The 22,634-nt window shown below is 37.9% G+C and overlaps 3 protein-coding genes across 20 annotated transcripts in view; 1 reads left to right on the top strand and 2 right to left on the bottom strand.

Annotated features, from left to right (window-relative positions):
- LOC309879621 (uncharacterized protein) overlaps window positions 1-1,179 on the bottom strand; it is a 56,578-nt gene extending 55,399 nt beyond the window's left edge. For all 14 annotated transcript variants that reach the window (XR_014317795.1, XR_014317796.1, XR_014317797.1 and 11 more), the window contains exon 1: window positions 1,042-1,179. The gene's annotated coding sequence lies outside the window, so the exon portion shown is untranslated. The remainder of the gene's footprint in view (window positions 1-1,041) is intronic.
- Window positions 1,180-1,246: 67 nt separating this feature from the next.
- On the top strand, window positions 1,247-14,367 carry PDK1 (pyruvate dehydrogenase kinase 1). The gene is made up of 11 exons (XM_082763511.1): window positions 1,247-1,505; window positions 4,325-4,466; window positions 5,975-6,046; window positions 6,557-6,741; window positions 6,985-7,074; window positions 7,398-7,475; window positions 9,554-9,630; window positions 10,295-10,393; window positions 11,836-11,946; window positions 13,080-13,193; window positions 13,314-14,367. The coding sequence occupies exons 1-11, from the start codon at window positions 1,388-1,390 to the stop codon at window positions 13,452-13,454; spliced, it is 1,227 nt and encodes a 408-aa protein (XP_082619637.1). The 5' UTR covers window positions 1,247-1,387; the 3' UTR covers window positions 13,455-14,367.
- A 2,299-nt stretch (window positions 14,368-16,666) lies between these two features.
- The window catches only part of LOC309879618 (neurabin-1-like), a 43,118-nt gene continuing 37,150 nt past the window's right edge, over window positions 16,667-22,634 (bottom strand). For all 5 annotated transcript variants that reach the window (XM_082763503.1, XM_082763506.1, XM_082763504.1 and 2 more), the window contains 2 exons: window positions 20,140-20,328; window positions 16,667-18,070 (listed from right to left, as the gene is read on the bottom strand). In XM_082763503.1, coding sequence (XP_082619629.1) covers window positions 17,903-18,070; window positions 20,140-20,328 — 357 coding nt within the window. In that variant the 3' untranslated portion in view covers window positions 16,667-17,902. The remainder of the gene's footprint in view (window positions 18,071-20,139; window positions 20,329-22,634) is intronic.

Here is a 22,634-nt window from a genome sequence, read left to right as displayed (position 1 = left end):
CAGCACTACAGCAATAAATCTTAGTGACCTGTATTGGTACACGACCTGCAGAGACAGAAGTTGCTAGTTTGCCCCGCCAGCCACCACCCCCGGCCAGGACAGAGCAAGCCGTTCTGTTTTGGTACAAGGTGGAGGGGCTGCCTACAGCCAGGCGAAGCAGTCTGACCCTGCACCACTGCGTTGTTCTCGCTTACTGCTGGTGCGGTTACTGCTCAGAAAACTGCCCCGGAGGAAAACTGAATCGGTGCGTTTTCTGTATTTACAACACAACACCAAAACAACAACAAAAAGCCAGTAATTCACAGTGATCTTTCTATGGCTCCAAGCAATCCAACAACACGCTGAGCATGTTAACGTGACACAAGTAACGCAACGATTCCTGTCAGCACAGACCATTGGACTCCCATCCCCACTGCCAGTCACAGACAAGCCACAGGTACGAGGTGCGTTTCAAGGAGATCAGGCAATGTGCAGGAGCTGATTTCGTGGGGTAAGTTGGTGGGGCAGATGCCAGTGCCCACGACAAAAGGAGCGGGTGACAAGGGCCCGGCCTGCTGCCGCACTGCTCGGAGCGCCACGCAGAGCTGCAGGGCTCCATGCAGATGGTTTATCAGGAACGCTGCCAACCGCCTTGCTATTAGCGTTTGGATATTTCTACCTGAGCAGAGTAAAAACCTATTAAACGTGTCCCGGTGTCTCGCGTGCTGCACTACTACGAGCGACCCGGTGCAGGGATCCGGGCGCGTGGCCGCACTCACTGCTGAGCCGCCACACGTTTCGCCTTCCTTACCGACCGGTCGGGAGCGCACCGCGACACACAGACTGACCGACCCCGCTCACGGACAGACAGACGGACAGACCCCACTCCGCTCCTCACGGGTTTGGTTCTCCTTCGCCCGGCGCCCCCCGCGGGGCGGACGAGCCCCCGGCCCCACACCGCCGGCCGAGCCGCCAGGGCTGCGAGCTCGGACCCCGCTCTCCTGTCCCAGCCCCCCAGCCCCGCCGAGAGCCCCTCCGCGCCCCCGGGCAGCGGGCACGTACCTGGCCGAGGACCGGGCCCCTCCGGGATGCGAGCGCCGCCTCGTCGCGGCACAGCGCCCGGCTGGGGGAGCCCCACTCGGCTCCGCGCCCAGCCCGCGGGCACCGGGCTGCTCCGGGCGCCCACCCGCGCTGCGCTGCGCTCCCCTCCCTCGCCTTCTCTCGGAGCCGCCCTCTCCTCCGCCCCGCCGCTAGTGCGTGGGGCCGGGCGGGGAGGAGGCACCCGCCGCCGCCGGCACCTCCTCCCGGCCGCGCGGCGGAGGAGGCCGCGGCCTGGGCGAGGGGCCGGGGCAGCGGGCGCGGCGGGAAATGGTGGCCGGGCCGGGCTGAGGGGGCCGGGACAGGCGCCATGAGGCTGCTGCGCGCCCTGCGGCGCTGCGCCACCCCGGGCAGCATCCCGCAGCAGGTGGACTTCTACTCGCGCTTCTCCCCGTCGCCGCTCTCCATGAAGCAGTTCCTGGACTTCGGTGAGTCCCCGCCGGGCTCTCCCCGGCCCGGCCCCGCGGCGGGGTGCCGGGCCCCGCGCCCGCCCTCGCGCCTTTGTCCCCCTGAGGGGGCGCGCGCGGAGCGAGCCCCTCGGGCCCCTCGGCTCGGCGGCCTGCCCCCGCCGCCCCCCGTTAGTGCTAAACGCTGTCCGGTTTGGCACAAAAAGCCTCGGCTTCCTTCCTGGAGAAGGGAGCCTAGCTGACTCCTTACCTAGAGCCAAGAAGTGAGGCAGGGTTGAAATTCAGCTGAAATCTCGGATTCTTGGTAGCACAGAAGTAGTTTGATGTTCTGCCAAAACTGCGGTCTTGGGGACAAGGGGGAATTACGACTGCTAATAAAGTGACCCCGAAAAGTAAAAATTGTTAAGCCTTTTGAAAGCTAGCAAGCTCTCCAGCATGCACCAAGTGCAAGAGGTGTTGAATCCCAGCTGAAGCCAAGCAGCTGAAACAATTGTGACTTCTCCAGTCACGTGTTTGTGCCCCACAAAAACACTTCACTCAAGCGCTGCTCGTTTCAGAAAATGGGTGAGAGAAAGAGCAGAAAGCAAACACCCAGAATCACTGCAAGGGGTTGGGAATCTAGCCTGGAAAATGAGTAAATTGGTTGAGGTGCTCAGTTTTATACTCTTGGTAAAACTACGTATGTTCCCAGGCACGATGAGTACTTTTGACTCAAAGGGATCACAGGAATTGCTCTTCTCTGCCTCAGAGCAAAGACGGTGTGGAGAAAGGTCTTGCAAGATACTCCCAAAAGTGTTTTTGAAGCCTGATTGTGCAGCCATAGTATAATTGGTTCTGTTTCTGTAAGCAAGGCACTGTTGTAAGATATATGTAAACATACAACTAGTAAACAGTTGCTTTTTATCGTTTTGTAAGTAAAACATAACTGAGAACTAATCCTAAAATACCAGACTTTGTATGTAAGTAGGAAGATTTAAAAAGGTTCTCTTAACTATCCTGTTACTTCATCTATCCATTTAGTGTTTCATACACAACAATAAAGTATATCCCATACTACAATTCCAGATTTTTAAAGGAACCCCACCATAAATCTGCACTTAGTTCGTTCCTCCAGTTCTCAATCTAGCAAATAAAGTATGCTGTAGGCAAATTTAGGTCTTATGTCATCAGCTGTATCTTGGGTTGTAAGTGCTTAGTATTTTCTATAGGAGCCTTATCAGTTCTTTGCATAGATGGATCATAACTGCACAGGGAAACAAAGCAGTGTGCCCATTCACTGAAATCTTAACTTACCCTAAGCTGCCTTCCATTTTTGACGCAGGATTGCAGAGATGTGGCCTCCAGATAAAAACCTTCTTCGTGGAATGTCATTTGCTGAGAGCATGGGACACTTGAAGATTAACGTTACATTCTAATATCTTCAATTTGACTTTTTCTTGGAATTTTAACCTGAGAATAGGGAAAGGCCAGTAACAGTCATGGCTGAAATGCAATCTGACTAGGGAGAAGAGTGAGAGGTTTCTGGGCAGAGGTCATATGTAGACAGTGCATAATACTGGTGTCACTGGGGAGAAATTCCTTATAGCTATTTGCTTTCTTATTAAGTTAACTGAGATTATGTCACCAGTGTAGTTTATGATGTGTCCGTCCCCGGATGCATTAAACTAAACTACACCCTTTCAATTCAGTGCATGTTTTTGCTTTTTAAGACACTCCTGGCTTCCTTGTTTTTATGTCCTTTCCCTTCATCTTCTTCACCAACTCTTCCCCATGTCAAATGGAAGGTGGGAACTGAGCAGAAACACCAGAGTTAATTTTTAGGAGTTACCTGTTATGAAACATCAGAACTGAGGTATGCGTTTCACAGCAGCAGATGAACAGCTTAGTAAGTTCAGATCCTATTTACATGACAGTGTTGAAATCTTGAAGTAAGTCTGGCGGAGAATAAAGTACAGCACTCCTTATTCTTTTTGTCTCCTGCCTCCTCCTTTAGCCTAGTAAAACAAGCATTGTGGGAGTAAATTTAGGCCTTGATCTTAATAACTACCTGTAATTGACATGCAAAAAGATGACACCTGTGTTTATAAAAAGTACAGGTCAGTTATTAACAGGTGCACTAACTTACCTTCTACCTTTTAAGTGTAAAACTTCTAAAAAGTAAATATATGGGAGAATGATGACTATGCACAGTAGCCATCCTACTTCCATTTCTTTCTCAGTATTCATTTTAATTCATCTGTGTGCTGTTCCCTGTAAGACTTGAGTTTAAACTACAACAAAGCTAGCTGAAAGGCAAATAAATCTTACAGAATTTAATAGGAAATCTAACTTATTTTCTGGAAGTGTGAAGTGTTCCCATAGGAGTTATGGTAGTTTTATAAGATCACTGATCAAGTGGGGTGTATGGGATTGTGATACTTTCTCAAGCATCCTTCCAAAAAATATGCTTCCTATAATGGTTTCATTTGCTTCTCTTTAACATGCTCAGAATGACATATTGTTTCATCAGTGGTAGTTAGAGTTAGTGTTCGCTACAAATAAAACTAACAATTTGCATGTATAGAAGCCATATTTAAAGTTGGCTGGCATAGGTCTGCAGTTATTGCACTACTTAACTTTTTATATACTGAGGATTCTCCTTATTGCAACAAAGCCGTTTACAGTTTGAAGTTTACTGTTCACAGTTTGAAATATAAAGCGGGCTGCTGCCATGAAAGAAGCATTGGCTTACCAGACTGAGTCAACTTTAAAACCTAACCAGAGGCCTCTTAGGCAAGAAAGTAAGAATTTGCATAGTTCTGACTTTATTCTAATGTTGTCATATGTTTATTTGGTCTTAGGATCTGAAAATGCTTGTGAAAAGACTTCATTTATGTTTCTGCGACAAGAGTTGCCTGTAAGATTGGCAAACATAATGAAGGAAATAAGCCTGCTTCCAGACAACCTTCTAAGAACACCTTCAGTTCAGCTGGTGCAGAGCTGGTAAGAACACTGTTGTTTAATACTTTCAAGGGTGACTTTCTGCATATACCTAAGTTATAGGAATAACACATTCAATTCTACAGAAAGAATATTTCATATGCTCATTACACATGAACATAACCTTTTTAGAATGAGTAAATATCCCAATGTGACGGAAACTAAATTTTCAGACTTGGGGAAAAAAAACAACACTCTAGGGGCAATTAGATAACCCACAATGAAATTAAAAAACATTTATTAAATTAAACTATTCCAGATAGTCATGTATGAGAATTCAGTAACAACAAAAATCCACAAGAGCAATGTTTAACACGGCACTTAACTTAAATGAAGAAGCTAGTTAAGAAATCAACAGAAGCAGCTAAATGTACAACATGTTTTCAAAAAAGTGTAGAAACTATTTAAAAGACAAGTTATTGCATATTGAGAGTAAAGGTATAGAAAATAACAAAAGCAAGAGAAAGCTCCCAAAGGATGAATATTTAAAATAGCAGAAGCAATACAAGGCTATTAAAATTAAGAAGACATCCTTCGAAAAGTAAAATTTGCTTTCAAGTAAGGAACTTAAGCATAATTTTTTGCAAGATGAAAGCCAAACAAAGAGATTGCTTGGCAACTGCTAAAGGCACATGGCTATCTGGAAAGGCTTTTAAAGTTAAGAGAACAAAGTCTGACAGTGAATAAGTGGGGTTGATTTGATGAGTGAACATAAAAAAAGCTATCAGTGTAGATGAAGGATTTCAATGAAACATGAAAGCTCAAATTTTTGATACTAAATGACATTGATCAAATGGGAAATGAATTCCACTTGGACAAATGCAAAGTAAAGCACAGAGAGGAACCTCCTCCCCCTGTATGCTTGCTCACTTACAATCAAAAAAGGAATTTTGATGCTACTGTGGATATTTTTCTGACTGTTAGTTGGTGGGCAAAAAGGTGAATAGTGTTAGGAACTAAGTAACAAATGAGGTGGAGGAGAATATTAGTGTACCACTGTGTTAGTCCATTATCACTCTGAATAGCATGCACTTCTAGTCATTCTATCCTGAACAGAAAAGACCAAGAGGGATAATCAGAGGGTTGGAACAGTTTCTACGTGAGAAGAAAACCAAACAGAATTCTTCAGCTTGGAAAATGCATCTAAGGAAAGAAATGGCAGAAATATGTAAATCATGAACAAGCTGGGAAAAATTTCTAAATAAAAGGAACTAACTAGGGCTGCTAATAAATGATCATTCTCTGGGTCTAAAACAAAAAAGATCTTTTATGCTTTCTAATTAAATGGTGGAATTAATTGCTCTGGAGATTTTGGAAGAAAACGTCATGAATGGATTAAGAAGAATCTAACAAAATTCACAGGGTTTATAGGTTATAGGATACAGGTCTATAGGATATATCAAATACAATGATTTGGATGCAACCAGACTTGGAAGATCATAAATCACTAACTAAAGGGTGCTGGGGAGTCATATTAGCATTGGTCTTTTTCATGTTTCTTTCATTTAAAGGTATGTCCAAAGTCTTCAGGAGATCCTTGACTTTAAGGATAAAAGTTCGGAAGATTCAGGGGCTATTCATAGGTAAGGATTTGTTACATATATCAATCCAAATCTTATCTAGAAGGATTGGCAAGAAAAGTAATGGCTTAAGAAAAATTTCAGCTGTCTTCAGTCTTTCTGTCAGAATCATAGTAACATCATCCCCTGTCACTGGAAGGAAGGAATAAGATAAGAATATATTAAACTTAACCAAATTTTTACCAGTTCCTTACTTGTAATGTTGGAACTGATGTATGGAACTTTTCACATGTACAGTATGTTTGTTCATTACCAGCTGACTATGGTTACTGTTTTGACAGGCATGAGATGATTTGCATGAAAACAGGTGACAAAATTTTCTTCTTTTTTGGCATTAATAAAAAAAAAAATTAACAATAAATGTCCAAATAATCACCAATGGTGGCACCTACTGCTGTAGGCAGACCTGTAATATTTCTGTACATGGTGGTCTTCATTTTCATGGACAGATACTCAATTTGCCAGAGTATTAAACTCAGCTGAAAGTAAAAACTAACAATGTATTAATTGTAGTTTTACAGATACTGTGATAAAAATCCGGAATCGACACAATGATGTAATTCCTACTATGGCTCAAGGAGTAATAGAGTACAAGGAAAGCTTTGGCATTGATCCAGTGACCTCGCAGAATGTGCAGTATTTTTTAGACCGTTTCTACATGAGTCGCATTTCAATTAGAATGCTCCTTAATCAACACTGTAAGTGCTTTTGTTGAAGGGAGGGGAAATGATACCTGTACTCTGTCAGTAGTATTTTTCCTTTACTTTTAAGTGCTCAATACTTAAATGCTTTTTAAAAATATTTATTAGTAATAGCCTTTTAACTATGGTAAAGATTGGAATTATAGATTGTCTATAAACTTCTATTCAGCAAAACTGAAGATATAAACTATAACTATAAAAATTATATGGGATATTAAATAATATTTTCTTTGTTGGCAGCTTTACTGTTTGGTGGGAAAATTAATCCGGCTCATCCAAAGCATATCGGAAGCATCGATCCTAGCTGCAATGTTGTTGAAGTTATCAGAGGTAAATCCAGAGAAAAAAAGAATTCTGAAAACTTACATGAATGTCTATGCTGAGAGCCAATATGTCTTGATGTTTATATAGTGTATAGTTCTTTCCTTCTCAGAGCAGAAGCTTAATTGAAAATGTAAAAGTGTAATATGTTTTTGTCAGTGTCCCTCCTGTCCCTCCCCCTCCCCAACAAAAAAAAAAGTTTTTGTGAGAAGATGATGAAATCTTACTGACAGCGCACAGTGTTTTCAATTTTTGTTTTTCTTTTTGGTAATCTGTAAAGGGAAAAAAAAAGTGGAGGGGGAAAAGGTAACTGTTTTTTAAATTTATTATAGATGGTTATGAAAGTGCCAAGAGACTTTGTGACTTATATTATATGAGCTCTCCAGAACTCGTCCTTGAAGAATTGAATGGTAAGTGCATATGGGATGAGGTATTCCCCTGAATGTAGTGATAGCTTCTTCTGAAGTAGCTGGTATAATGTTCTTCCACTTTTCCTATAGTCAATGTATCCTCTATTGTATAGATTTTATAGAGAGATAATAAAGATTTGGATATTATATCCTCTACTATATATACTTTTTTTTAATCTGGCAGAAGGCTTCCCTTATTCATTCTTTTTTTTTTTTTTTTTTTTCTTAATTGGTGAACTGAAACCTGCAGAAAAGTTTCTGAAATTACAGCTGGTGATATAACAGATTTTAGTGATGTCATTCCCTCCCTAAGGTTTCTTGTATGTCTTCACCCTTCACTGTATCTATTACAACTCATCCTCTTTGTGTTGTGACACTTCAGGTCTTAAAACTTTGCATTCTAATTTCTCTTTCTTATTCAGCTATTGCACACTTATAGTTGCAATTAGATAAAGTCCCTGTAAAAAATCATTTGAACCTGTTTTCTGTGACTGAAAAAGACATTTACAATTCTGCTGCTGTGAATTCAGAGGTCAGCTACTGTCCCCATAGTCTTGCTGAATGCTAAAGAGCCTTTCTAACACAACTCACTGGAGTGCTTTTCAAGTTAGTAAACACCAAGTTCAGGCAGACCTACAAAAACAAGCAATCAAAATTGCTTCTACAAATAATTGCAAAAGCCAGAGTGCACCCAGACTAGCTTGGCCTGTGAAGTTAAAAGCAAAGAAAGCGCACAGACTACACATTCCAGATCTTTTCTTCCTACTGTACAAAATCTGTTATTCTTTATATAGGTTAAAGGATTTTCCTTTCTCCATCTTTTGATCATGATTACTAAAAATATTTGTACAAAACTATCAGTCACGCTAGCTACTGCTCTTTACTGCAGGGGCATTTTAATGGTGTATGTGTTCCAGAAGTCAGAACAAATAGTTTACATTTATTAAAAGGAGTGGCCTTTTGCTTAATGAATTGTGAAGGTGAGTTAAATCTGACCCAGGCCAAATGCACATTTGTTACCCACAGCTGAGAGCCATTATTTAAAATGTAGGCATGGGGTTTGAGGGTGGAGGCATAGATGAGAGCAGTTAACTTGAAGGCAGGAACCTATCATTTCAAAGTGCATTTTTTCCCTTTTTATTTTTGCTGGGTGCATGATTTATTCCAAATCTTTTGACCATCACTAGACTTTTAACATTTATAGCTCATAAAGCAGTTGTCACTAACACAGTTTGGGGAGAAAACTATTAATTTGTTGAGCTGAAAGAACATACAGGGCCAGCAGATTTTTGGAGCAACCTTTCCTTAATTTTTCATTATTGACTATGTTCCCATGGTATTTTTTCCATAGTTAATACTGAGAAGCTTGAAAACTACACCAGTTTATAAATATAATTGTATTTTGTTACATTTTCTTGTAGTATTAGCTCATTTCTAAATTACTCAAAAAATAGGCTGTGCTGCAGGTAGTATTTGGTACATTATAGCATCGTAAGAGTCTATCAGGTTGGGAGAGACCTCAGGAAGTTTCTAGCCTCATCTCCTGCTCAAAACAGGGACAGCTATGAGATCAGGCCAGGTTGCTCATGGTTTTATCCAGTCTGGTCTTACAAATCCTACAAGGATGGTGACTACTTAACATCTCTGGGCACCCTGCTTCAGTTGTCAAATGTCATAGTGAAAATGTCTTCCTCTATATGCAGTCTGAACTTATTCCATCTTACATTCATTGTTTCTTATCCTCCCACCACCTGAAGAGCCTGACTCCATCTTCATAATAACCTTGTAAGTATTAGAAGACTACTATTATACGCTCTAATCAGTGATGCTACAGTGGATTTTAAGATTATTTTCTAAAGCAGCAAGCACTTCTGAAAATCTTTGAGTATGAATTTTGGTTAACATACAACTTCTGAAAAAAATTCTGTTCATTATTTTCTAAATTCTCTTACCTATACAAATGTACGTGTTGAATTAGTACATGAATTGATACAAGATACCTAGTTAATTTAATAAATTAAGTAAATAATAAATGTAGTAAATTACCCGTTTAATTATCTAGTCTTTCTTTTCTCCAGCTAAATCACCAGGACAGCCCATGCAAGTGGTGTATGTACCATCACATCTCTATCACATGTTTTTCGAACTTTTCAAGGTCTGTGCAATTACCATTACACAATTCTTTTATACATGTTTGTTTAGTAAGGTTGTATTTGACTTTTTGAACCAATTCTAGATAGCGGTGTGTTTTTGCAAATGCAAGCTTCTGGCAATTTAACTACAGGAAGATACTTAGATTGTACAGCTTTGGAAGATGTGTTTCTATGCCTAGCCACTGAAAACCTCAGACACCTTCTGCAGTAGACAACTTTGTCAAAAAATGCTGATAATGTATGAAGGCATTAGTTAATAAAGCAAGTGAGAATAATATTCCTAATTTTTTGGGACACCTTTGGTGTAAAGTGAAACATGTTAATTCTATATACTTTTCCTCAAGCACTTACTTCAGTCCTAGACTCTTCTTGGATCTTTGTGCCATATCGCATGTAGAATGCACTATACAGGTTTATACAAATAAAATTGTACATTAACATACTTAAATATTCTAAATTCTTAAATTAGTCTGTGTAATTCAAATAAATTATACAAATGCTGATACTGAATACATCAGAAACACTCAAAAAAACTATTATAAAACCATACATTTTTGTCTTGATTCTAAAATATATATGATAAAAATAACTTCCTAAACTGATGTTTGAAGATAATAAACAAAGCAGTAAGAATAAGATTTGAGTTCTTGTACTTGAAAATTGCAGAATGCAATGAGAGCCACCATGGAACATAATGCCGATCGATGCATTTATCCTCCAATTCATGTACATGTCACGTTGGGAAATGAGGATTTAACTGTTAAGGTACCCACTTTTTTGATTATTATTATTTTTTTCCCCTGTCATAGTCATAATATTACTAACTTTATCTGATGATCTAATTCCAGCAGTAGATTGTATCTGATGATGTAGTATATAAGTAACAGGACAGTTTTGCAATTTCACATACTGCATCAGCAGGAAATTCATGAAGAGGTTGCATATTCACATGGAAGGTTCTGTAATATAATTCTGTGGTTTTGTCATGCTTACATCAGGCCTAGTTTATGCACAGCCATGACTAAAAATGAAGCAGCAGCTTCACAGAATCACAGAATTTCTAGGTTGGAAGAGACCTCAAGATCATCGAGTCCAACCTCTGACCTAACGCTAGCAGTCCCCACTAAACCATATCCCTAAGCTCTACATCTAAACGTCTTTTGAAGACTTCCAGGGATGGTGACTCCACCACTTCCCTGGGCAGCCTGTTCCAATGCCTCACAACCCTTTCAGTAAAGAAATTCTTCCTAACATCTAACCTAAAACTCCCCTGGCTCAACTTTAGCCCATTCCCCCTCGTCCTGTCACCAGGCACGTGGGAGAACAGACCAACCCCCACCTCGCTACAGCCTCCCTTGAGGTACCTATAGAGAGCGATAAGGTCGCCCCTGAGCCTCCTCTTTTCCAGGCTGAACAATCCCAGCTCCCTCAGCCGCTCCTCGTAGGACTTGTTCTCCAGGCCCCTCACCAGCTTCGTCGCCCTTCTCTGCACCCGCTCAAGCACCTCCATGTCCTTCTTGTAGCGAGGGGCCCATCATACAATTGTCATGTCGCCATTTTTAAATCAAAATGATAGAGCTGCATAGGAAGTATGAAACAACTCAAAAAAGGGAAATGAGCCTTGTAGATTCCATGCAGATCAAACCTGCCTGAAATACAGTTTGCAGAGTAATTTATTTTTCTTACATACAGCATCCATGTTGGATTTCAGAGACGAGCTGCAAGCACTGGCTTTTTCATAGGTCTAACTAACACCTAGTAAAACAACCCTTGGCACTTGCACCATCAGTAATGAGTTTTAGTGTATTGTCTTTTAACTGGCAGTAGTCTCGAGTAATAAAGATGAAAATACACAAAAGTTGGTACTTGTTGAAATCGGTAGGTATAAATATGGACTTCAGGCAAAACTGAATTACAAACAAGACAAAAGCAATGAAAGATTTAAGTAGAATTTTCTTGCTTTCGAGAGATTATGAATGCTTCTTATGATGGTATTTTATGTAAATGGTTTGTAAAAAGGATGAGAGGGAAGAATGCACCTGCTTGTTGCAATAGCTGAGATGAGAATTTAAGAAAGCCTATAAATTACTAGGGACAACGTTATATGAAGTTTTACCTGAACTTTCTCTGGATCATTGTTTGAGAGAGACTGTCTTTTCTAAAATTGTATTCAGGAACATAATGCTATGTGTTCCTTCTTGTTCCAGATGAGCGATCGTGGTGGAGGTGTTCCTATGAGGAAAATTGACAGACTGTTCAACTATATGTATTCAACAGCACCACGTCCACGTGTTGAGACATCCCGAGCTACACCTTTGGTATGTAAATCTTTTATACCTTGTCATCTCGGATGCGATTAGTAGTCACGAAATAAACTGTTTAGTCAAAGACATGAAGCCTGATTTTATGGATAAAATGACATCCATTTGGATGTTAGTGCTTAATTCAACTATTTTCCTGAAATTACCTGGAAAATAGTTGTCATTATCTTAGGGTTGTACAATTTAAATTTCAATATTCTGTTTTTGTCTATCAAATATAAAGATTAGCTATCTCAAGAAGAACACTTAGCTGTGCTGCATGTACTGCAGAACCCACAGGATTTTTGTGGCCACTGAAAGAAAGGGGAAAAAAATAGCACTGGTTTTGGATCAAGTCCATAGTTTTGGCTGTAGTGTGCAGTCAGTTGTACCATTCTCCAGGAAGGACGGTGGTACAGAAATGTGACAAGGCATATAAAGAATCTATTTTGCTCTCATGTGAACTTAATAGATGCACAAGAAATACTGAGAGACTCAGACTGTAAGGAGTTCTGAAGAGCTTTCCTGAATTTGTTCTCTTATATTGCATCATTCAAAACGTTTTTGTGTATTTTTTTTAAAGTTTTCTGCACATAGATGACAGTAACTCATTAAATATCAGATCTTTACATAGAAGCAGAAAGCATGTTCTTCAGAAGATTTCTGAAATATACTAGATCTACAAAAAAAAAAAAAAAGATACTTAAAATTTCAGGGCTACATCCTGCTGTAGGCAGGATTTGGAGAATTGTAGTGTAAGTTACAAATTCATAAACTTCAAATTCATAAGCTTCTTGAACCTTTTCATACTTACTGATGATGAAAGGTACCTGACTTAAGAACATTAAATAGCAGCACTATAAGGCACTCAGTACAATTTACTCTTCTTGAAAAAGTTACCAAAATATAAGAACTGTTATCTAGCAGTCCTGTCTGACAAAGGAGTAGAACAACTTTTTCCTACTCACCAGTATCCATGCTTTTTCTGTTTCTGGGGTGCTTGTAAGGGGGCATAATAATTAGCATTTGAACTCCTCTTACTGTCAAATATCATGCTTAGATTGTCTTTTACCTTTCAGTTTATAAATCACCAGTAACAACTACTGATTGATTCAGTTAATAAAAATGCACTTTTTTTTTTCCTGGATCAGGCTGGATTTGGTTATGGCTTGCCCATATCACGTCTGTATGCACAATACTTCCAAGGAGACCTGAAACTGTATTCCTTAGAAGGTTACGGTACAGATGCAGTTATTTACATAAAGGTATGATGTAATGCATTACCCTTGTAAATTTATCATCCACACTAATCTAACTACTATTGAATTACCTTGTTCTGTTACTCTAATTAAAAAAAAGTCAGCTACAGTCTTCTCTACTTACAGGCCTTATCAACAGAATCAATTGAAAGACTCCCTGTATATAACAAAGCAGCCTGGAAACATTACAAAGCAAACCATGAAGCAGATGACTGGTGCGTGCCAAGCAGCGAGCCAAAGGACATGACCACTTTTCGCAGTATATAGCTGTTGGACCAACAGTTGATAAGATGTAGGTATATCACATAAAGGGAATTTAAAAGACCCTGATCTATGCCAAGATGCTGGGCCACATTTCATATGTGAAAATAATTTTAAGTGGAATAACAAAGTTTAATTCAATTACTCTTTTTTGGAAGTTAAGGAAAAGAAATGAGCTGTTGTTACTTTCTAAGTAAGAAGGTCACATTTAATTTGTTCCATCTTCTGATTATGACTACTTTCTGTAGTTAAATCAAGGGAGCAGTAATTTCAGGTTTTATAGGGATCAGTGCAACCCATTTCATATCTACTGAGAAATGTATTAATTCATATAATTAAAAAAATGTTTTAATACAAGAACTATTGAAAAAGCTTGCCAGAGAATTTTTCCTTTATACAGTGTTACAGATTAATGAAACACTGATGTAAGAAACATTAAGGAGTTCATTGCTATACCTTTGAGCCTGTATGGAACTTTCTGTTCTTTGATCTTATAAGCATGCTGAAGCCTAATGTTGCAAAGCTAGGAATGTTGCCTACACACTATACATCAAGTTTTTTGTTTTACAGCTGTAGAGATCACACTTAGGTCTTTAGGAATAATGAAAAAAAAAAAAAATCAGTTCTAGCTGCTGCCACTGGTATAATGTATCTCAGGTATGTGGTATCAGTCATATTTCTTTAGTGGTAATGTGAATATTTAATATGTGATAAACTGATCTTTCCATGATCATTGTGAATTAGCAAACAGTGTTGGCTTATGTACAGTAAAGGTATACTGTCTTACATTTGCTTGTATTTCCGTAGGTAATACCAAAACAGCATCAGTGTTCTAGCCCTAGTGAGATCTCAGACTCTGGGGTATGTCAGGTTACAGTTGTAAATGAAAAATATTTTTAATAAACATTTTTAAAACTTACCTTTACTAGGGCATCTCTCACTTTGACAATATAAACTACCTTCTCAAAAGTATTTTAAAAATGTGGAATTAACAGTTTTTGAAAATACCTTTGTATTTGTGGTGTGCTTCTGGCTTCATTTATCTAGTAACTTGAAGTCATACTATAACGTAAATAAGGTAAGCAGAATATGTCATCAGTCAATGGCAAACTGTCAAAACAACCGTGGAAGACAGAAGGGGAGAAGCATTACATTTCAGGTACTAAGTCCTTTTTTAATAAAGGATTCAACTTCTCTTAATGCCTACTGTGCCAGATTTGTTCAAGTTAGACACATCTGTGTTGTACTTTTCATTTATACCATTCCTCAATATATTAGGTGTGATACAGTTAAAGACCTTTAAAATGAAGCTTTTTCCTTGAATAATTCATTGCCTATACTGCTGCAATTAAGTCATGCAGCACACATGCATAATCCCTCTCAGAATGAGTGAGCCCAACTTTTGCTGGTTTATTTGCTTTGTGCAGAGCAGAAGGTGAGATACCACAAGTGAAGGGCATAGCTGGTACATTAGAACTTGTGGTCACACAATTCTAGTTGTGCCTGAGCCAGATTAAAAATTATCACCTGTTCCTCCCTAACCTAGTTCTGCAAAGCAGATGTTTTTATACTCTGTTCAAGCTAACATGGGTCAGTTTTACAGGAGTGGATTACAGAATGGCTATGTATGCAGTTAAACTGACACTGAGGGAGGATTATTCTAGCTTAACTGTACTGTTCTGGTTGTGATTAACTGCTCTGCTCAAGCTTGTGGGCACTTAACGTCCCTATTTTTCCTCCATACACGGCTGTGAGGTGGTGACTGTTTGTCATACCTTTCATGCATGCATGGCTACAAGTGACGAGAAGCTATAGCTGTTCTTTTCAACCCTGTAAGAGGATGACCGTGAGAAATTCCACATATTGTAAAATGGGGCCTGTACAAAAGTTAGAGAGAATGTTACAGCTGTTACATTTGCTAAACTGAAGCTTAAAGTTACAGCAAGGGCTTTTAAAAACTCAATGCTGAAGCTGAACATTCTAGCTCTAAGTTTTAAATATTTAACTAACTTAATTGAACAATTTCAGTAATATCTAAGAACTACAATTTTTTTTTTTGAAGAAAAGCTAAATCATTTTTTTCCTAGGAAGTTATTACAATACGTAATATGGTGTTATTGAAATAAAAGCCCTTTTTTGCTCCCTGCTAGTTACCAATTAACCTCTGATTATTAGAAAAATTTGCCATGTAATTATACTTGTCTCCCCTTCCTTACCTTCCATCCCAAGTGATTGTGGTAAAAACACACGTATCGATATATTTGTTTACAATGTTTAACCCTATTTATAAGTTTGGTCTCTTACTTTTGATGGAAATAGAAGTTCCAGTGATGATTTTTTAAATATTCTCATTACTATACTGCTGTCATTGCTAGCACACAAAGTTGAAGTGAATCACTATAGTAAAGTAGTATAATAGCTCAGCTATCAAAATGCTGAATTTAATAGTTTTGTATGAAAATGAACTCAGTCTTGCCCTATGAAATTAATCTTGGTTTGTGTTAACTTAATTTTTTTGAAAGAATCACTACATTTATTCATTAAAAGTATTTTAAAAATTACACTTTCAGTTGGGTGATTTTGTGGCTTGATACAGATGTTAAATGCTGTGGTCTGTGATAATCAACGTTCTTAAACTCACCTGGCACATGAGCATACCATAACTGCTATGTCCCCAACTTAGTGCACCAGCCCTGCATATAAGCAAGCCTTTGAAACCATTATTTTCACTTGTCTCCTTCCGGAGAAACAAGCTCTTCACAGGGTACAACACTGCACTTAGGAGGCTTAAAGGAAAAAGGTAATAATACATGGTTGTATTCCTTGTTCTTTAAGCACTTAACTGAGAAGTAAACATCCTTGACTGAATCAAGAAAAGTGCAGTTTTAGGTGCATAATTCTAAGAACCTGACTGTTCCATACTTCTAATTCCCTTCTCTTTTTATCAGGATGGCAGCGTTCCTCCCTGGCTCCAGGTCTGTACCTTTGGAGCACAAACTCAAAGCTCCTGGAAACAAAGTAAATAAGTTAAATCATGAGAAAATAGTTGTTTCTTAAGAAACAAAACTGAAAATAAAACCTCTTCTTAAAAGTAACTATTACCAAGATTTTTAACTTTATTTTGGAAACGCATGGTGTGAAGAAGCTTTTTCACACCATCCTTTGGCTGAAATTCGTAAGACAGTTATACCAAAAAAAAACTTCTGAGACACCAACAGTGAAGTCCATTCATTTAATTAAAATGAAAAACAGTCCATAGATTTAAAGGAGAACTTGGTCCACATACAGAAATGATGTAAGTTTTGTTCTAGTCCATTTTATGGTGGAACTGATACTTAGTTTGTTTCTGGAATAATCTAAATAAAGAAGTGCTGTTTTAATATCTATCAAACAGTATGTAAATATACAAAACACCAATTCATGTTCTAAACTATATGGCATATCAAATTCTCCTTTAAAGAGAAATAATTTGTAGTCTACAACTGAACATATTTAAATACAATGCAGAAACCCAGTGCTTCGGTGGTAGTTTTTCCTACAATTCTTCCCTCAGTATTTTAAGTTTGAAAAACAGCATATTTTAAAATTAGCAAATATATAAATTTGGTCCGCAAAAATCTTGTAGCAAGTAGAAAAGAGAAATACATGTATTGCAAATTGATCTTACTCATAGCATAAATCTATAAAACTATGTATTATTTAGGAAAAAATAGGTTAAAAAAGATCTTATTTATAGGTTTAAACCTTGTCCCAACACCATAAGGGTAGTGTGTGGAAAACTGAATACTATGATTAGTATACGTAGTTTGTGAAAACTACTTAATATTTCTTGTTATTTTCTCACTAAATTGCAACACATGGAATTCAAAAACAAAGTGGTACTACAGTGGACTTAGCATGAAACAGATCATGCCAAAAATACAGGAATTTAAAGAAAATACTTCGTAAATTTGAAATACATGCTTTCTTTTTAAATTAATTTGACATTACTGTTTTCTTAAACAATTTTTACTATACATCTTTAGTGGCAACAGATAAATAGACTGTCACAGACTGAATTTGTTGGCAGGATTTTTCTATTGTCCCTCTATCAGATTCAACTCTACAAAATTCTAGTTGACTAATATTGGAATGATTTTTAACACAGTATTCTACTTTTCACAAACATGTAGAAATTTCAATGAAAAGGGCACGTGAGGTCTTAGAAGCACAAATATTAAGGCAGGAAGTTAAATTAGTGTTAGTACAAGTAGAGTCAACTAGGAATTAAAAATACTGAAAACATTTTGTTTTATTGGGTTGTAACAGGGAGGGACTATTACTAAAAAGTAAAAAAAAAAAAACCTACCATGTTAAACTGTTGCACTTTCCCTCCTCCCTCAATTGTACAATTATATACAAATCTGCAGAACTTCAAGATGAAGCAATTTGAGCTAAAACAAAGCAGGGTCACCTTAGCAGCTTGATTCAAGAGTGGTTACCACTCTGCCAGTCTTGCGAACTTCCCTCTCCTTCTTTTGAAATTTTTCCTTTTGTTTTTCCAGTTTTTCTTGTGCTTTTTTAATATCCTTAATTTTTTTCTTTATTGTTGATCGGTCGTTTTGACTGGAAACTCCCAGGGCCTTTTGGGGTTAAAAAAAAAATATTACTTTGTTATTAATTTTTCAACAGTTGTGAACAGTTTAACAAAGTGTTATTCACTTTGCTACAAAACATAGTGTGTTTGGAAAACAAGAGCTTAAGTCTTCAGGGTCACTCTGAATGATCATTTTGGTAACAAGATGAGTAAGGACAAGAAGGCCTACTCTTTTGTTTGGTTGTGAAATAACAGTTTCTCACTGCATTTCACAAACACAGAGACCTGAGAATTTCCAACAAATAGAATAAGGAAAGGAAAACTCAGCAACTATTCTTTAACTTCTGTGAAGCCACCCCCCCCCCTTTTTTTTTTTTTGACTAGGTATGCTGCTGAACTCAAGTCAGCCAGCTGTGCTTTTTGTTTGATTGTTCATTTGTCTGTTGTTTGTTTTGTTTTTACTGCTTGAGAAAAATTCAATACATGAAAGCTGTTTCTAGGAAGTTCATGTTTCTTTTGAAGTTGCACAGCATAAATATAGATTAAGGGAAAGTGAAATTAATAATAATAAAAAAATAAAGCATCTTGGTAAATAAGCACATCTCCACTAATGACTCTTGAGGACATTAATACTACAAACCAAGTATTCACCTAAAAGAAAACTGAGTGGTCTTCCATCCCCCTCCACCCTTTAAAAACTAGAATCTTTCTCTCCACTTTAAGCAGAAGACTTTTTTTTTCTTTTTAAAGCAGAGCCACAACAGTAGTTGATAATCTCTTTTACTTTATGTTAATAAAGATGTGTGATCAGTGAAGCCCGATGGTAATAGGAAGTAAAAATAGGAAGTAAATGCTATAAATGTCCAACTTTCCACGACATTTCTTGTTTTGATGATGTACTATTAGAATTGTGATTACTAACACCAATTAATCTTCAAAAAAAAAGTGAATTATTTTTAAAAACACTTGGTATACTAATACTGTGCTCCTTACTGTGGCATTACTTTACTTTAGCTCTTCCTCCATGCAAGGGTCCCTGTTCTTTTTGTATATATTTTCTATCATCTGTCTACATTTTAGGGCAACCGAACCTAAATTTACTTAGAAGTATTAAGGATTTTAAGGTGTATTATTAAGAAGCCTGTTAAGTAGCCAATGCACTTTGATTTTTGATCAGCAGATGGCAGTATCTGATTCCAAGTTACAGGCAGCACTGTCACACTTCGGAACTCCTAATGACATAAATTGTAAAGTTGTAAGTATCAACATCCCAAATTCCCTAATTAGATATTCATTTGACAGACCAATAACAGGTGTTTCCTCTGTATCCAAGGACATTTGTTTACAAAATACAGGACAACTAGTGGCATAAGTCTATTCTAAAAATACCGGTGCCATTTTAGTGACTGAAATTCGACATTTTTTTCTCTGTAACACACTCAGAACCTACGCTTGATCATTAACAATAGTTTGTCTTATGCCAAAATAGGCCAGTGAACTTCATTTTATTTAAGCAGGTTGCCTGTCCAAAATGCAGTCTGATAATCTACTGAGAAAGGAGAACTTGAAGTATTTTCTAGCATTGTAAGGGACACATGCCATGCAGATTCCAGAGGCAAAATGACTAGAAAAAGCTCAAAGGAAAGATTCAGATTTTTTTTTTTCCCCAGAAGAAGTGAAAATTAAAAACATTTAAAAAGGTCATCAGATACAGATTTTACTTTCCCCGTGAAGAAGAGATATGAAAGAAACCTAGATTTCTAAAATTAGATCCTGCAGTTCTATGCATTTGACTTGGCTGGATCTTGTTTTGATATGATTTTATGCTGAGATTGATTACGTATGTATCAAGCCCTGTTGGGGAATTATGCTGACTTTGATTTCCTTAAGATGCAAACAAGGAAGATACACCTAATATTTTTCTAATGAAAACCAGCTTATCTTTAATTATGCAATTAATTATTAAATTCTCATCTAACTGTACAGTCTCAAAGTATTTCAAAAGCAAAACACTCTTAAAAATCATGAAAACAGACTCTGTGATTTAAAAAAAAAAAATCGGAATATGCAGTGAAAATTATACAGATACAAGTCTATCATGGGATATTCACATACCTTTAACTTCTCACTGTCGAGTTGCATTAACTGCTGGCCATCTATGTTCATAGCTGTGAACTCCGTAATATACTGCTCCATGTTCATTCCCATTAGCCAGTGGCATACTTGCTGGGTGGTCCATTCAGAAATAGGTCTATTGTGCCATTGATTTTGTTTTCCTGTTGTTGTAAGTTCATCATCTAATGCCTAGCCAATTGAGAAAAGACACTGTAAGCAATATTTTACTTGTTCTGGATTCTAGTTGTCAATTGAATCTGGGTAACAAAATGCATTTTTAAACACACTCTAGATCCAAAAGGACTTAAAGTTCTTGAGAACACAGTTTATAGTCAATTTGCCTAGGATTTTGCTATAAACAAAAAGGACACTACCACAACATTCAACACAAAGTCAGTCTGAAATAGAAAACAAATCTTTTTTTTTTTTTTCTAGTAAATTGCATCTTCATGAAAACTGGTCTCAAAAAATAGCAAAATGTATGATTAAATTTGATGTATCCAAACAACAAACAAGCTTCCTCAATCAATCAGTCAGTCAGATGAGGTAGCTCAATCCTAATATTAGATACTGCCTTACACAGCATCAAGAAGAATCAAGTAGCACTTCAGCTGTATTATTGATTATTGTTATTAAGGAAATTCAGAATAAAAGTGATTCTAGCGTTCAAGGAATCTTCCAACAGTTCTAGGTATAGTTTTACAAAATTTGTTGCATTCCTAAGAAGCAAGGATTATTTATTCTTTCATCTGATCCCATCGCGTCAACAATTTAAGGGGCCTGCCCAGTAGGCCTTTTGAGAAGATTTGAGAAGACCTTGTAGCTTTCCACTAATACTACACTTCTCTAGCTCACAGAGCTTTTGAAGCTCCCAGCTTCAATTTCAGTTGGCTCCTAAGGAGAAAAAGGTAGTGCTGTTAGTCCTGAAGCTCTCTATTACTTCATCACAAAAGAAAAGCTACATAAAGCAGAGTTTAATATCCCTACAGAAGAAATTCTAGTGTGAGACTTGAATTGGAGTAACATCAGAGTTGAAGTTTTATTAACTATCCAAAACGATCTCTCACTAACTCACGAGTGAGTACAGGCTGCATTTAGAGTTGCAGACTGCTCCATTAGGCAGCTTCCACAAGTTATCAAATGTATTTGTAAAACACCTGAAAGCATGCCCACATTTTCTAGTGAGCCTTACATGTCATTTGTAAACAGGGAAATAAGCATCTTTCTACTAACAGATTTGACATGTGACCCTGTAGGTTTCAGGTGAACAGCTAACTACAGCTTCAAAATCAGAGGGATGTCACAAAATCCAGCTCCCTTGGAGAGCTGATTGAATGCAACAAAATAATTCTAGCAATTACATGAAAGATGGTGAGACTTAGGTCTGTCACTTGGTCCGATCATACAGTAAAATGGATCTGAGAGAGCAAAATGGCACATACATCTATTTTACTACGTACAAATACAATTTTAAATTTCAGGTGGATCAGAGGGCTGCACATAATTAGAAACACTTTTGCTTTCCATGGTCTGTGAAACAAAGGAGAGTTGTTATATTAGGAGGTAGTGCAGATACACAGGAACAAATTCACAGAGCAGAACAGTTTATGCTGAAGTCCTAATATCTATGCTACATGCATTTCAAAGATTTTATTTATTTATTTTTACTTCAGAATAGCTCTAATCTGGTCTCACAGATTCAATTGCCACTAGCAGTTGGAATGCATTGGGAACACTGTAGAAGCGCCTCTGATTTGATCTCCAAGGTGAAGCGAAGTAAGGCAAGTGGGGACAAATCAGGAGATTTGCTTCAAAACTGAACTTCTAATCCTAATTAAAATGCCAATGTAGACATAAACGTGGACACATTGGCCTTCCTGACGTGCAAAAGAACAGCAATTTTTACAAACATCCAAGGACTTTAAAGAAGGTTTTGCTTGAAGTGTTCTGTACAGCAATTCTGTCATGAAAACTGGGGCACAGCTAGTTTTCTATCCAAGCTACCAAGCTTGGGGTACTTGGCACAGAGAAAGAAAATTCACTGTATAAATTACAACAGGAATTTGAAAATGTCCATTTACTTTAAATCATGATGTTGTGGTAACTTCTTCTGCCTCATACTAGCAAGTGATTCTGAATAATACACAAAAACTAGAAAATTTTTACACTTCACGTTTGACCTGTACTGGAGTATTGTGTGGTCTATCAGTAGCAAGAAAGTACTAAAATATTGCCAAAGTTTTTATCTGCAAAGGATAAAAATTATATATACACTGAGAAATGTTTTAAATGTTTTATTCCTGTTGGAACTCACTCAGTAGCTTAACATTTTATTTAATCTGTGCTAGCTATGCAATTTCACTTCTGTAATTTCAGAGTACCAGTACTCGAAGGTCTATTCCTGTTAAACAAGGAGGCCCAGATTCATCCCTTTCACCAGGTGAATGCGGTCCCCTACAGAATGCAGGGGGAGCTCTCTATCTCAGATCCTCCAT

This window comes from Aythya marila (assembly GCF_965140915.1).
Source record: "Aythya marila genome assembly, chromosome: 6".
Taxonomy (NCBI): domain Eukaryota; kingdom Metazoa; phylum Chordata; class Aves; order Anseriformes; family Anatidae; genus Aythya; species Aythya marila.
The sequence above is the reverse complement of the archived record's forward strand: the minus strand, read 5'-3'. Positions and strand labels throughout refer to the sequence as shown.